Here is a 14,338-nt window from a genome sequence, read left to right on the forward strand (position 1 = left end):
AGCATTTATAGCGCCTATTGGAAAGATGTCCCTCAGTTATCATCATCATCATCATCATTTAACGTCCGCTTTCCATGCTAGCATGGGTGGGACGATTTGACTGAAGTCTAGTGAACCAGACGGCTGCACCAGACACTCCATGAGTGTAGCGGGTTCTTTTTATGTGCCCCCAGCATGAGGGCCAGTCAGGTGGTACCGGCAACGGCCACACTCAAATGGTGCTTTTTATGTGCCACCTGCACTGGAGCTAGTCCAGCGGCACTGGCAACAGCCTCGCTGGAATGTTTTTTCACATGCCACCAGCACAAGTGCTAGTAAGGCGATGCAGGTAACGATCACGCTCGAATGGTGTTTTTCACGTGCCATCAGCACTGGTTTTTGTATATTGAACCACCAATCACATGGTTGGGAAGCAAGCATCCGAAGCACATGGCTACTCCTCCATTTTTCAAAATATACAAAATGTAAACTTATTATTATTATCATCATCATCATCATCATCGTTTAACGTCCGCTTTCCATGCTAGCATGGGTTGGACGGTCTGACCGAGGGCTGGCGAACCAGATGGCTGCACCAGGCTCCAATCTGATCTGGCAGAGTTTCTACAGCTGGATGCCCTTCCTAATGCCAACCACTATGAGAGTGTAGTGGGTGCTTTTATGTGCCACCAGCACGGGGGCCAGTCAGGCGGTACTGGCAATGACCTCGCTCGAATCTTTTTACACATGCCAAGGGCATGGGTGCCAGCAAGGCGATGCTGGTAATGATCCCGCTCAAATGGTGCCTCTTACATGCCACTGGTATTGAAGCCAGTTAGCCGCTCTGGCAACGATCATGCTTGGATGGTGCTCTTTGCACCCTACTAGCACGGGGCACAATAAATAAATAAAAATGGTGGTTAGCAGGTAGAATTGTTAGCACACCAGGCAAAATGCTTGGCAGCATTTCATCTATCTTTACGTTCTGAGTTCAAATTCTGCCGGGGTCAACTTTGCCTTTCATTCTTCTGGGATCAACAAAATAAACACCAGTTGAGCACTAGGGTCGATGTAATTGACTAGCCTCACCTGCTCACCCAAATTTTCAGGCCTTGTACCTGTAGTGGAAAGGAAATGAATACATGAAAATATAACCATCAATGCTGTAACAGAATTTATTACAAAAGCTGAATCTACATAAAAATCACAACTGAATGAAAGAAATTAGAAGAAGCAACAATTTAATCACGTTTAAAACCAAATAAATTTGTGAAGTAATATCTGACTGACGACATTCCTTGCTGGTAGGGACTGTAAAGCTGTTCATTTGCCTGATCAGGGTTCTCACTCAAGGGACTCCTTGGTGTTCTATCAATCTGATCTTCATAAGCTAAAATCAAGAGAAAATTAATTGATTAGTGGCAAGAAGAGAGAGATATACATAACGAAGCTAAGAATTAAATATCTTCGTTCTTCATGTGATCATTTCTTTTCGTTAATACCCTTTCACTCTTTTACTTGTTTCAGTTAATTGACTGTGGCCATGCTGGAGCATTGCCTTTAGTCGAAGAAATCGACCCCATGACTTATTTTAATAATTAATATATGGATACATGTATACTGGTTTGTACTTATATTATGTATGTAATTTTTAATTATTTCTTCTTTTTTATTTTATCACATTTTTAACTTAAGTATTTACAATTTATTAACTTATAATTAATTTAATTTCTGTTATTTACTTATATTTAACTGTATTAGTTAGTCCCCGGTGCGTTTGTTTATATCTGATGATACACAAGAGTATGTATATCTGAGTGTAATTCTATTAACTCATAGGTTAGGTTCCTTGTTGGTTAAATATTAATATTATAATGGCACTGGATTTATTACGTTGAAAAGATATATATTTACTATAAAAAATTAATCTATAATTTATAACTTAGCGTACATGCGATTATAACAAATTACCGTGTAATCAGTAATCGTTATGTTGACTACGGAAAAAACCGGTGTTCACATACTGAGTGTACCCTGTGAAAATAACATCCGATGTCGTGATATATAAATATATGTATCTTTAAAACAAATATTTTATGGAAATATATGAGTGGATCTATTTTATTTTGTGGCATGTTTTTAGTTTTGAGAAGCTCAATGCCCGCATGGATAGGATTATACCTCTTTTATTATTTATTTATTTATTTATTTATTTATGTGTTGGACTTGATTTGTGGATATGTATGTGTATGAGTCTATGTGTGTGTGTATACATATAATTATGTATGTATGTGCGATTGATCTGTGGATGTGCGTGTGCGTATGTGCGTTTCTTGACTAACTAACCGTAAAATTTCTTTTGTGATTCAAATTTTAAACTATAAGCCAATCGAATTAATCTAGAATAATCAATATCAAGCGGACAGAATAACCAGACACTTAGATATGTAGATATCCGATGGATGTACTTGGTGCAGACATAACTGTATCTATTATTATTATTATTATTATTATTATTATTATTATTATTATTAATATTAATAGTAATTATTATTGACTTTTACAGGTTTATAATTTTATGAACTGAAATGTGGTTTTTTATTACTTTTCATGTATAAGTCTGATTTTAATTTAAATGTGAGTGTGCATATATCTTCTTGTGTGGTAGTTTTTAGAACTATTAACTCAATATGTAGAATAACTGAGCTTATTAATATATATTGATATATATTTTGTTTTATTTTGTTTTGTGTATCTTGTATTATTGTATTAATGAATATATATATATATGTGTGTAGTATTATGGTGTCTATGCACACGTTTTTATATTTTACATTTTTATATTGATATGTATATGGAAAAAAAATTTTTCACAATTATAATTTATTAAATTCTCTGAAGAGGCCGTGGGGCATCCTTGTTAATGTCTCATTTATACCTGCCTTATATGGCTTATAGGTTAAATGAGGCATGATTGCCCTTACTGCCGAAACAGCTGTCAGATATGATATAATTACATATTATATTTTATATTTCTATTTCCTTGTCTAATTATATTTACAATATATTTTGTATAATGCCTTTACTGTTATGTAATGGTGTAATAAAGTATTGATTGGGTATCATCTGTTGGTTGATGTTTGATTGATTTAAGTATGTTTCTCCATTTTCTAATTTTATATATATATGTGTATATATATATATATATATATACACATACATACATTTTTACGGCGGGCTTCTTTCAGTTTCTGTCTACCAAATCCAATCACAAGGCTTTGGTCGGTCCGAGGCTATAGTAGAAGATACTTGTCCAAGGTGTCACGCAGTGGAACTGAACCCAGAACCATGTGGTTGGTAGGCAAGCTACTTACCACACGGCCACTCCTGCACCTAATGGTGATTTTTTTTTCTCTATGTTAGCACAGGTTTTGATGGAGATCTATTTGAAGAAGTATTTTATTGCTGGATGCTCTACTTGTAACCGACCCTAACCTGTTTTCCAAAGAATTTTTGTTTTTTCTTTGGATTTTTGAAAGAACAAAGTCACCAGTCATAATGACAACAAGGAATATAAACAGCGTAACACTGTTTCCATCAAACAATGACAAGTGAAGCTGTGGAATGCCAATATCTATGCAAATTAAGGTGGCGAGCTGGCAGAAACGTTAGCACACCAGGCGAAATGCATAGCTGTATTTCGTCTGCCGTTATGTTCTGAGTTCAAATTCCGCTGAGGTCGACTTTACCTTTCATCCTTTCGGTGTCAATAAATTAAGTACCAGTTATGCACTGGAGTTGATGTAATCGACTTAATCCGTTTGTCTGTCCTTGTTTGTCCCCTCTGTGTTTAACCCCTTGTGGGTAGTAAAGAAATAAATATCTATGCAAATACACCACAAAAACAGAGAGGTTTCCATACAGTTTCTATTATCGAATTCAGTCTGAAGGCAAACGAGTTGAAGGAATATGTCAAGCATGGTTCCTCTGACTGGATGCCTCTACTAACACTATCTATTTTTACAGAGTGTACTGGGTTCCTTTTCTCATGACACTGGTATGAGTGAAGATCACCATGTTACTTGCTAGACAAAAAAAAAAGACCCTTGATGGAGAAGTTTTGAAGGATGCAGTGCTCCGACAACTAACAACTGATGCCGGCAGTTTGTTCCATGCTTCAGCAACTCTTAGCGAGAAAAAATGTTTCCAAAAGTCATGGGAGCTGTGCTGTTTATAAATAATGCATGTATGTCTATATGCAAGTGTTTGTGTTTTCCTCTGCACAGGGAGACGTGCTCTTAGCAGTTCAGCAAAGAGGAGTTGATAAAATAAAAGGGTAAAAACTGAAACCAATAAAGGGGTAAAGCAACTACAGAGCTAATAGAAGAAGAAGCAATTCACATACAATTCCCCAAGGTCTGTATTTCTTCAGTTTCTTCTTCGTTACCCACTGAATCGACTTTACGGGTTATCGTGTGTTTTTGGCCATCTGCTACTTTAGTATAGACTTCTTCTTTACGTCCAGATGAATCTTCCACAGTTCGCCAATGTTCAAACTTCTGTGAAAAAAAGAAAAAAAAAATTGACAAAAAATAAAATTAAAAAGAGTAAAACAAAGACGGCTGTAATTTTTTTTAAGGGGAAGTAACTACGTATGACCCTGTCCTTTGTAATATAAACAAACTGTTGGTACTTTAATGGGACAAATATGAGGACAGATATGACAGACTGGCGCCAGACGCGAGTTTAAAAAGAAGAGACTTAAGGTGGACACCTGCCAATGAAGTAAGGCAAAACTGATGAGGGCGAAAAGAAAAATAAATGCATCAGGACAAAACTGGAAGACAGTAACTTCAAATGCAATCAACGAAGTGGGGGGCTGTCACTCACATGTCATCATCATCAAGATCATTATCATTTTAAGGTCCGCTTTTCAATGCTCACCTGGGTCAGACAGAATTTGTTGAGATGCATTTTCCATGGCCAGATACCTGTTCTGTTGCTAACCCACACCTGTTTCCAAGAAAGGTAATGTTTCCTCATGACTAGGCACGTTTCCACAGAAATTGGAAATGAAGGTTATTGCTTGCTGTACGGTGACACTTATTTACAACTATCGCACGACGTCAAGGCATGGAGACAGTAACAAATGCATACACACACACACAAATATATCATCATCATCATTTAGCATTTGTTTTCCGTGCTGGCATAGGTTAGACGATTTGACTGGAACTGGTAAACTGGAGAGCCGTAACCAGGCTCCAGTTTTTTTTTGGCTTGGTTTCTACAGCTGGATGCCCTTCCTAACACCAACCACTCCACAGAATGCAGTGGGTGCCTTCTATGTCTCATTAGCACTGGCCATAACTATATATATATAAATACATACACACATTGCCAGCCCCATCTGGCACCCACTACACTCACGGAGTGGTTGGCGTTAGGAAGGGTATCCAGCCGTAGAAACATTGCCAGATCAGACTGGGCCTGGTGCAGCCTTCTGGCTTCACAGACCCCAGTTGAACCGTCCAAAATTGCTAAATGGTGATGATGATGATATATTATATATATATATATTATATATAGATCCCAGCAATGCCATCACGCTTCAGGACCAGTTACTGCAACAGCCTGGGTTTCAAGGGCCCACAGCTTTTTAATATTCTCCAAAAGAGTCTGAGGAACTTGCACAAAGTAGATGTAGGGTTTTTTAAATCAAAGCTGGACCTCTTTCTGTCGAGAGTCCCAGATGAACCTACCTCACGGCAAGAGGTGCAAATGAGGGTAGCTATATTAAAGTCCATTCTTCACCAAGTGCCACATATTAGAGGAGGCTCTTAGTAATAACAGTGTAGCAAAACGGCGGTGCATCAGCATGGCCGCAGCTCTGAGCTGAAACTATGAAAAAAACCACCTTTTCCTCAACTTAGGGCTGAGTTCCGTTCTGAGTGATAGGTAGTAAGTCGATCATGTCATTATGTTGAATTTATATTTTTCAACACTATTTTCATTGAAACACAACTGATGCTTGAAAAGCAACTGAATGAGAGACACTGGCAGGCTGTGGATGCCTATGTCTGAGGGAGGCCTACATTGCCAGATGCTGCCATAGTCATTGTATGTGGACCAGCCCAACATACGAAAATAAATTTATTTTCATTTATTTTGAAAAATTTATTTTTTGCGGTAGTAAATCTCTTACCACACAGTAATGCGTGTGCCTATGGGCTCATGGGGGGGTCACTATAATTTTGCCAAGATGATTGGAACAAAATTTCCCAGGAGCAGATCTATGATCTTGTAAGACTAACTGATACCTCTCCTCCAGTTATATATATATATATATATATATGTCTATGTGTCTGTATACATATATATATAAATATATAAATATATATATATATATAAATAAGGATAAGATTGCTAATTTAAAAATAATATAACGATTTTATCAAGTGGTCAGCATGGAAAAAATAACCTTCAAAGGTAATCATCATCATCATTTAGCATCCGTTTTCCATGCTAGCATGGGTTGGACGGTTCAACTGGGGTCTGTGAAGCCGGAAGGCCGCATCAGGCCCAGTCAGATCTGGCAGTGTTTCTATGGCTGGATGCCCTTCCTAATGCCAACCACTCCGTGAGTGTAGTGGGTGCTTTTTACGTGCCACCCACACAGTAATAATTATTAAAATTATAAATTAGGGTATCTAATGGTGGTATGGTGGTATCTCATAGATACCCTAATTTATAACTATATATATATATATATGAGTGTTGCTGAAAAGTTCCTGCCTTTAAGGGTATCGCACAAGGCCTGGTTGAAGGCCCAACCTTCTGAGTTCTTTTACAAGGCCTTGGAAAAACTGAAGGACTGCTGCAACAAGCGTGTGAATCTAAGAGGAGAATATATGAATAAAATCACAACTGATCTTCCTGTAATTTCTTTTACTCAAAGCCAGACACTTTGTCAGCACCCCCTTGTGTATCATTGTCCTTGTTTTAATGTCCCTTTCTCTAGGCTCACACAGATTTTGAACAGAATTTGGTAAGAAGATTTTCAGCAGCTGATTGCCCTTACTGTTGCCAACCTGTTTCCAAGAAAGGTAATATTTTCCCCCCCATGCTCAGATACGTTTGCATGGAAGATTGAAAATGAACAGCACTACTTGTATGATGGTGACATGCATTTACAAGCGTAAAACCCTCCTACATCCTACACAAACACATAACATGGACACACGTACACACAGAGAGACACAAGCACATATATGAACATAAGACAGGCCTCTTTTAGTTTCTATCTACCAAATCTACTAATAGGGCTTTGGTCAGCTTGGGGCTACAGTAATAAACACTTGCTAAAACAATGCCTTTAGGAAGTAAATTTAACTACGCAGCCACCCTTGTGCTTATAATCATATTTATATCTATATATATATATATATATACACACACATATATATACATACACACATGCACACACCCACACTATATATATATATATATATATATATATATATATATACTCTTTTACTTGTTTCAGTCATTTGACTGTGGCCATGCTGGAGCACCACCTTTAGTCGAGCAAATTGAGCCCAAGACTTATTCTTTGTAAGCCTAGTACTTATTCTATCAGTCTCTTTTGCCGAACTGCTAAGTTACAGGGATGTAAACACACCAGCATCGGTTGTCAAGCGATGTTGTGTGTGTGTGGGGGGCAAACATATACACACACATACATATACATACATATATACGACGGGCTTCTTTCAGTTTCCATCTACCAAATCCACTCACAAGCCTTTGGTTGACTTGAGGCTATAGTAGAAGACACTTGCCCAAGGTGCCACACAGTGGGACTGAACCTGGAACCATGTGGTTGGTAAGCAAGCTACTTACCACATAGCCACTCCTACACCTAAAGCACTCAGTTCATTCTGCAGGGCGGTTGGTGTTAGGAAGGGCATCCAGCCATAAAAAACCATGCCAAAAAAGACACAGTAGCCTGGGCTAGTCTTCTCCCTGGCCAGATCCTGTCAAACTGTCTAACCCATGCCAGCATGAAAGGTGGATGTTAAACGATGATGATGATCATCATGATGATAACAAACACACACATTTATATATAAACAAAGACTGGAAAATTTGGTATACTTTTAATTCATGTTACAAATATTTCACTAGAGGATAGGAGTTACAAGGTAAATACAAGGAGAGAATATGTATTTGTAATTTATTACATCAAGACTCAAAACTAAAAGAGAATGACACTGGTTGAAGCTATAATTTATAGTTTAGGGATTAATCAAAAGTGTACTGAGAGACAGAGGGATAAAAAGGGGAGAGGAAAGGAAAAGTTATTATAAATGAGAATATATATATATATGTATTTGTTAGTAGAAATTGTATGACAACTAAGGAATGAATGAGACCTCAATGTTATGTAAATAGAGGAATTTATCTATGACAGCTTACTGGTTGTCCTATATTTTATATATACTCTTTTACTTGTTTCAGTCATTTGACTGCGGCCATGGTGGAACACCGCCTTTAGTCGAGCAACTCGACCCCGGGACTTATTCTTTGTAAGCCCAGTACTTATTCTATCGGTCTTTTTTGCCGAACCGCTAATTGACGGGGACATAAACACAACAGCATTGGTTGTCAAGCAATGCCAGGAGGACAAACACACATACGCATATATATATTTATACATATATACGACGGGCTTCTTTCGGTTTCCACCTACCAAATCTACTCACAAGGCTTTGGTCGGCCCGAGGCTATAGTAGAAGACACTTGCCCAAGGTGTCACGCAGTGGGACGAACCCGGAACCATGTGGTTGGTAAGCAAGCTACTTACCACACAGTCACTCCTATATATATATATATATAGCAAGAGAGAGAGAGAAAGAGGGGGGATAGATAGACAGATAGATATGTAGATAGGAGGAGTAATAGGTAGAGGGAAGGACGAAAATTTTATTAGATGTAAGATAAGAAATAGGAGGATTAAGTAATATTGAACATTTGCAAATTATCATCATCATCATCATGATTGTTTAACGTTCGCTTTCCATGCTAGCATGGGTTGGACGGTTCGACTGGGGTCTGGGAAGTCAGGAGGCTGCAACAGGCCCAGTCTGATCTGGCAGTGTTTCTATAGCTGGATACCCTTCCTAATGCCAACCACTCCGTGAGTGTAGTGGGTGCTTTTTACGTGCCAGGCGAGGCTGGCAACGGCCACAATCGGTTGGTGCTTTTTACGTGCCACCAGCATGGAGGTCAGTTGAGGCAGCGCTGGTAACGGCCATGTTCGGATGGTTCTTTTACGTGCCACCGGCATTGGTATCCCAACTGCAATTTCCATTGATTTTTGATCGATTTCGATTTCACTTGCTTCAACAGGTCTTCGCAAGCAGAGTTTTGTGTCCCAAGAAAGAAAGGGCCATGTTCAGACGGTTCTTTTATGTGCCACCGGCACTGGTATCACAACTGCAATTTCCATAAAAAAAAAATTCAAATATTCACATAACAGTATGCTTATCTCTACATCAGATTTGCTATTCAGTATATATGCGCTCTTATTATCTGACAGAATTATTTATGATTTTAAGGGTGTTATTATCATAATTAAGGTAGGTAGGCTACCATCATTTCGTCCGTTTTTATGTTATGAGAGCAAATTCGGGAATTTTTGGCAAAAAAAATTTTTTTAAATTAACAAATTTGGGAGGAAATTGAGGGTGGGGGACGGGATGGGTGGAAGTCTTTCCGAAAATCTTCCTCAATGGATTCTGTATGACCCATTCAAGCATGGAAAAGTGGATGTTAAAACAATGATGATGATGATGATGAGGAGGAGGAGAAAGAATAAATGTGTAACGCTTACCCCTCCAGGTTTCTGGACAGTACGCACTGTTACTTTGTTGGAACGGCTAAAAGAAAATGAACTGGTATTGTTCGAAGACTGAGGTACATCCAAATCCTCTAGCTCTTTTACAACTGCTTTATCATCGACGTCTGGAAAGAGAGATGAAACAGACAGAAGGAATGAAAATGGGAAAGGCACCCCAGCACCAAAAAACACACAAAAAAAAAAAAAATAAATAACTGACTTCTTTCTGTTTTGCAATATAGATCAGTTGAATCATCATCATCATTTAGCGTCCGCTTTCCATGCTAGCATGGGTTGGACGGTTCAACTGGAGTCTGTGAAGCCAGAAGGCTGCATCAGGCCCAGTCTGATCTGGCAGAGTTTTTACAGCTGGATGCCCTTCCTAACGCCAACCACTCCGTGAGTGTAGTGGGTGCTTTTTACGTGCCACCCACACAGGTGCCAGACGGAGCTGGCAAATGGCCACGAATGGATGGTGCTTTTACGTGCCACCGGCATGGGGGCCAGGCGAGGCTGGCAACGGACACGAACGGATGGTGCTTTTCCGTGCCACTGGCATGGGGGCCAGGCGAGGCTGGCAACAGACACGAGCGGATGGTGCTTTTACGTGCCAGGCGAGGCTGGCAACCAAAAATCTTTCTAAAAATGCATAATGATGATTTTCAATTTCAGTTGTGGGAAGTGAAGGAATAAGAGATGATCAGAAGGTATGAGTATAGCAAAACTTCATTTCCCTTTCCTTACAAATCTAAAAAGCCCAATATACCCCACTGTCAACATCACCATCATCATCATTATTGTCATTATCATCATCGTCATCAGCCGTTCAAGAATTTAGACCAAGAGATCTCCATTTCTAGCGACTTCGAGGGCTACCTCCCAGTGGTGTTGGGCGTCAACGAAGAGCCCTTGACTACAACAAGACGACCAAAGTTTTTTTTTTTCCAAGGTCTGGGGTCTCCCGCCCCTTAAGCCCTAGACCATCACCTAATCACCCTTACCCATCTTGTTGCTTAACAACAACAACAATCATCATCATCAACATCATCACCAATTCATTTCCCATCTTCCAATTTCATTCACAAGGCATATTGGTCATTCCATGGCTATAGTACAAGACACAAATTGAAAGCATCCAGGCAATGGTACTGAACCCTTATTACTGGTTTCAAAGTTTGGCACAAAGCCAGCAATGTCTGGGGAGGAGTTAAGTCAATTACATTGCCACTAGTACTCAACTGGTACTTATTTTATCAACTTCAAAAGCATGAAAGGCAAAGGTGACCTCAGCAGAATTTGAACTCAGGATGTGAAGATGGATGAAAAACTGCTAAGCATTTCACCCAGCATGCTAACGATTCTGCCAGCTTGCTGCTTTCAGATGAACCCTTAATATTGAGGTTTTGAAGTGAACCCCTAAACTACACAGCCATGCTTGCATCTACATAAGAAATAAATTACAAAACAAATAAAATACAAAGCTGCAAAACTACAAGGGCATCGGCTCAGATCTTGCTATCACTTCTGTTACCCTGCCAGGGCAAGGGACAATAAAAGGGTTATTTCAGACTGCAACATATGGAAATGAATGACTTTGTCACTCCTTAGACAAGAGTCGTTCTCAATAGATAAGTGTAGGAGTGGGTGTGTGGTAAGTAGCTTGCTTACGAACCACATGGTTCTGGGTTCAGTTCCACTGCGTGGCACCTTGGGCAAGTGTCTTCTACTATGGCCTCGGGCCGACCAAAGCCTTGTGAGTGGATTTGGTAGATGGAAACTGAAAGAAGCCCATAGTATATATGTACATGTATATATATATATATATATATGTATGTGTGTCTGTGTTTGTCCCCACAACATCGCTTGACAACCGATGCTGGTGTGTTTACGTCCCTGTAATTTAGCGGTTCGGCAAAAGAGACCAATAGAATAAGTACTAAGCTTACAAAGAATAAGCCCTGGGGTTGACTAAAGGCGGTGCTCCAGTATGGCCACAGTCAAATGACTGAAGCAGGTGTAAAGAGTAAAGAGATAAGTCATCCAGCAGTGCCAGTTACTAGTAACATCTTGATTCAAATGTCCACAGGTGTAGGCGTGGCTGTGTGGTAAGAAGTTTGTTTTCCAACCACATGGTTCCAGGTTCAGTCCCAGTTCATGGCACCTTGGGAAAATGCTTCCTACTATAGCGTTGGACTGGCTAAAGCCTTGAGAAGGCATCTTGTAGAGGAAACTGAAAGAAACCTACTGTGTGTGTATTTATAAATATGTAAACATGTGTGAGTGTGTGTGTGTGTCATTGTGTTTGTGTTGGTATCCCTCTCTCCAAACAGCTTGATAACTGGTGTTGGTGTTTGACTAAACCCTTCAAGGCAGTGCCCCAGCATGGCCACAGTCTGATGACTGAAACAAGTAAAAGACATCAGGTGAAAGATAAGTTACCCAGTCCACTAATGTTAATATCACATGATCACGTGACCGACCAGTCCATCAGATGTAGTTACACATCGCTGGTCACAATGCGTTCGCATTGTTTTAGCCTTCGAATGACGCCACCCCGCTGGCTAAGTGAGCAGGCCAACAGAAGAAAGAGTGGGAGAAAGAGTGGGTGAAAGAGTACAGCAGGGATCACCACCCCCTACTGGAGCCTCGTGGAGTTTTTAGGTGTTTTCGCTCAATAAACACTAACAACGCCCGGTCTGGGAATCGAAACCGCGATCCTACGACCGCTGCCCTAACCACTGAGCCATTGCGCCTCCACAATGTTAATATAGAAGCATTAAAATGTCACTGAAGCATTTATAGATGAAGAGGAAATTTACCTGTGTCCATTTTTGTTTCAGAGCTTTCATTATGGTTTGGAGTGTTGAATGGTGTTCTTATCTAGAACCAGAAAATGAAAAGCATTTAAATAAACAAATCAAAACAAGATTGCACTGTATAGAAATGAATATGATAGATAGACAAATAGATAGATAGATTGATAAATAGATAGACAGATAGATAGATCGAAAGAGAGAGTGGGGTGTGACATACATATATGCATTCCTGCTGGTGAGATGAACATGGAAGCGATTACATATTCCCAAAACTTGTCTACAATTATTGTACCTCTTCAACGAGATCTTTGAATTATGGTTAATATCCAGAGAGAAAGAAAGAGAAAAGTGCGAGGGAGGCATATATATATATATACACACATATGTATATATATATGTGTGTGTGTATATATAAAAAAGCACCCACTACACTCACGGAGTGGTTGGCGTTAGGAAGGGCATCCAGCTGTAGAAACACTGCCAGATCTGACTGGAGTTTGGTGCAGCCTCCTGGCTTCCCAGACCCCAGTTAAACCGTCCAACCCATGCTAGCATGGAAAGCGGATGCTAAATGATGATGATGATGATGATGATGATGATGATATATATATATATATATATATATATATATACTTCATAAAAGGGTTCAGCAAAGATTTGCTTCACCACACACCGAAGTTTAGAAATAGCAGCCAAAAATCTTAGCTATTTCTTCTATTTTAAAAAGGAGAAGAAATAGCTAAGATTTCTAAACTGGCTGCTATTTCTAAACTTTGGTGTGTGGTGAAGCAAATCTTTGCTGAACCCTTTTATTAAGTATTACTTAAGTTTACCGTGAAATGGTCCTTTTTCATACCGAATTCTACTTGGTGAAATTATTGATTACTTCTTAATTAATTAATTTTACCCTTTGTTATTATATATATATATATATATATAGGTGTGTGTGTGTATGTGTGTGTGTGTGTGTGTAGGTGCAATGGTCCAGTGGTTAGGGCAGCGGACTCGCGGTCGTAGGATCGCGGTTTTGATTCCCAGAGTTGTTGTGAGTGTTTATTGAGCAAAAACACCTAAATCTCCATGAGGCTTCGGCAGGGGGTGGTGGAGAACCCTGCTGTACTCTTTCTCCACAACTATCTCTCACTCTTTCTTCTGTTGGCCTGCTCGCTTAGCCAGCCAAGGTGGCATCATTTGAAGGCTAAAACAATGTGAAGCGCATTGTGACCAGCGATGTATAGCAACATCTGATAGCCTGGTCAGCCATGGTGATCATGGTGGGCATGGCTGTGTGGTTAGGGAGCTTGCTTCCTAAGTAAATGGTTTCGGGTTTCAGTCCCACTGCGTGGCACTTTGGGTAGATGTCTTCCGCTATAGCCCTGAGCCGACCAGAGCTTTGTGATTGAATTTGGTAGGCGGGAGTTACTGCTGTGTGTGTATGTGTGTGTATAGCTGCTCAGTGCCTCTCCAAAAGAGAGAGAGAGAGAGAGGGGAAAAGTCTTTGATGTTTCAAGCCTACACTCTTTGACAGAAAGGATTGAGAAGGAAAAAATGGAGAGAGAACAGAAAAAAAACATAGAGAGAAAGAATATGTGTATGGATTAACAGTTCAACATGTTGAAATGACTGATATATATATATATAT

At 39.6% G+C, this 14,338-nt stretch overlaps 1 protein-coding gene across 1 annotated transcript in view; it reads right to left on the minus strand.

The window, feature by feature from the left end:
- Nucleotides 1-1,138: 1,138 nt before the first annotated feature.
- LOC115216644 overlaps nucleotides 1,139-14,338 on the minus strand; it is a 45,014-nt gene continuing 31,814 nt past the window's right edge. The window contains exons 4-7 of the mRNA XM_029786133.2: nucleotides 12,700-12,760; nucleotides 9,875-10,005; nucleotides 4,385-4,538; nucleotides 1,139-1,369 (exon numbers count right to left, since the gene is read on the minus strand). Of these exons, the coding sequence (XP_029641993.2) occupies nucleotides 1,221-1,369; nucleotides 4,385-4,538; nucleotides 9,875-10,005; nucleotides 12,700-12,760 (495 nt within the window). The 3' untranslated portion in view covers nucleotides 1,139-1,220. The remainder of the gene's footprint in view (nucleotides 1,370-4,384; nucleotides 4,539-9,874; nucleotides 10,006-12,699; nucleotides 12,761-14,338) is intronic.

Source organism: Octopus sinensis, linkage group LG10 (assembly GCF_006345805.1).
Source record: "Octopus sinensis linkage group LG10, ASM634580v1, whole genome shotgun sequence".
NCBI classification, from domain to species: Eukaryota; Metazoa; Mollusca; class Cephalopoda; order Octopoda; family Octopodidae; genus Octopus; species Octopus sinensis.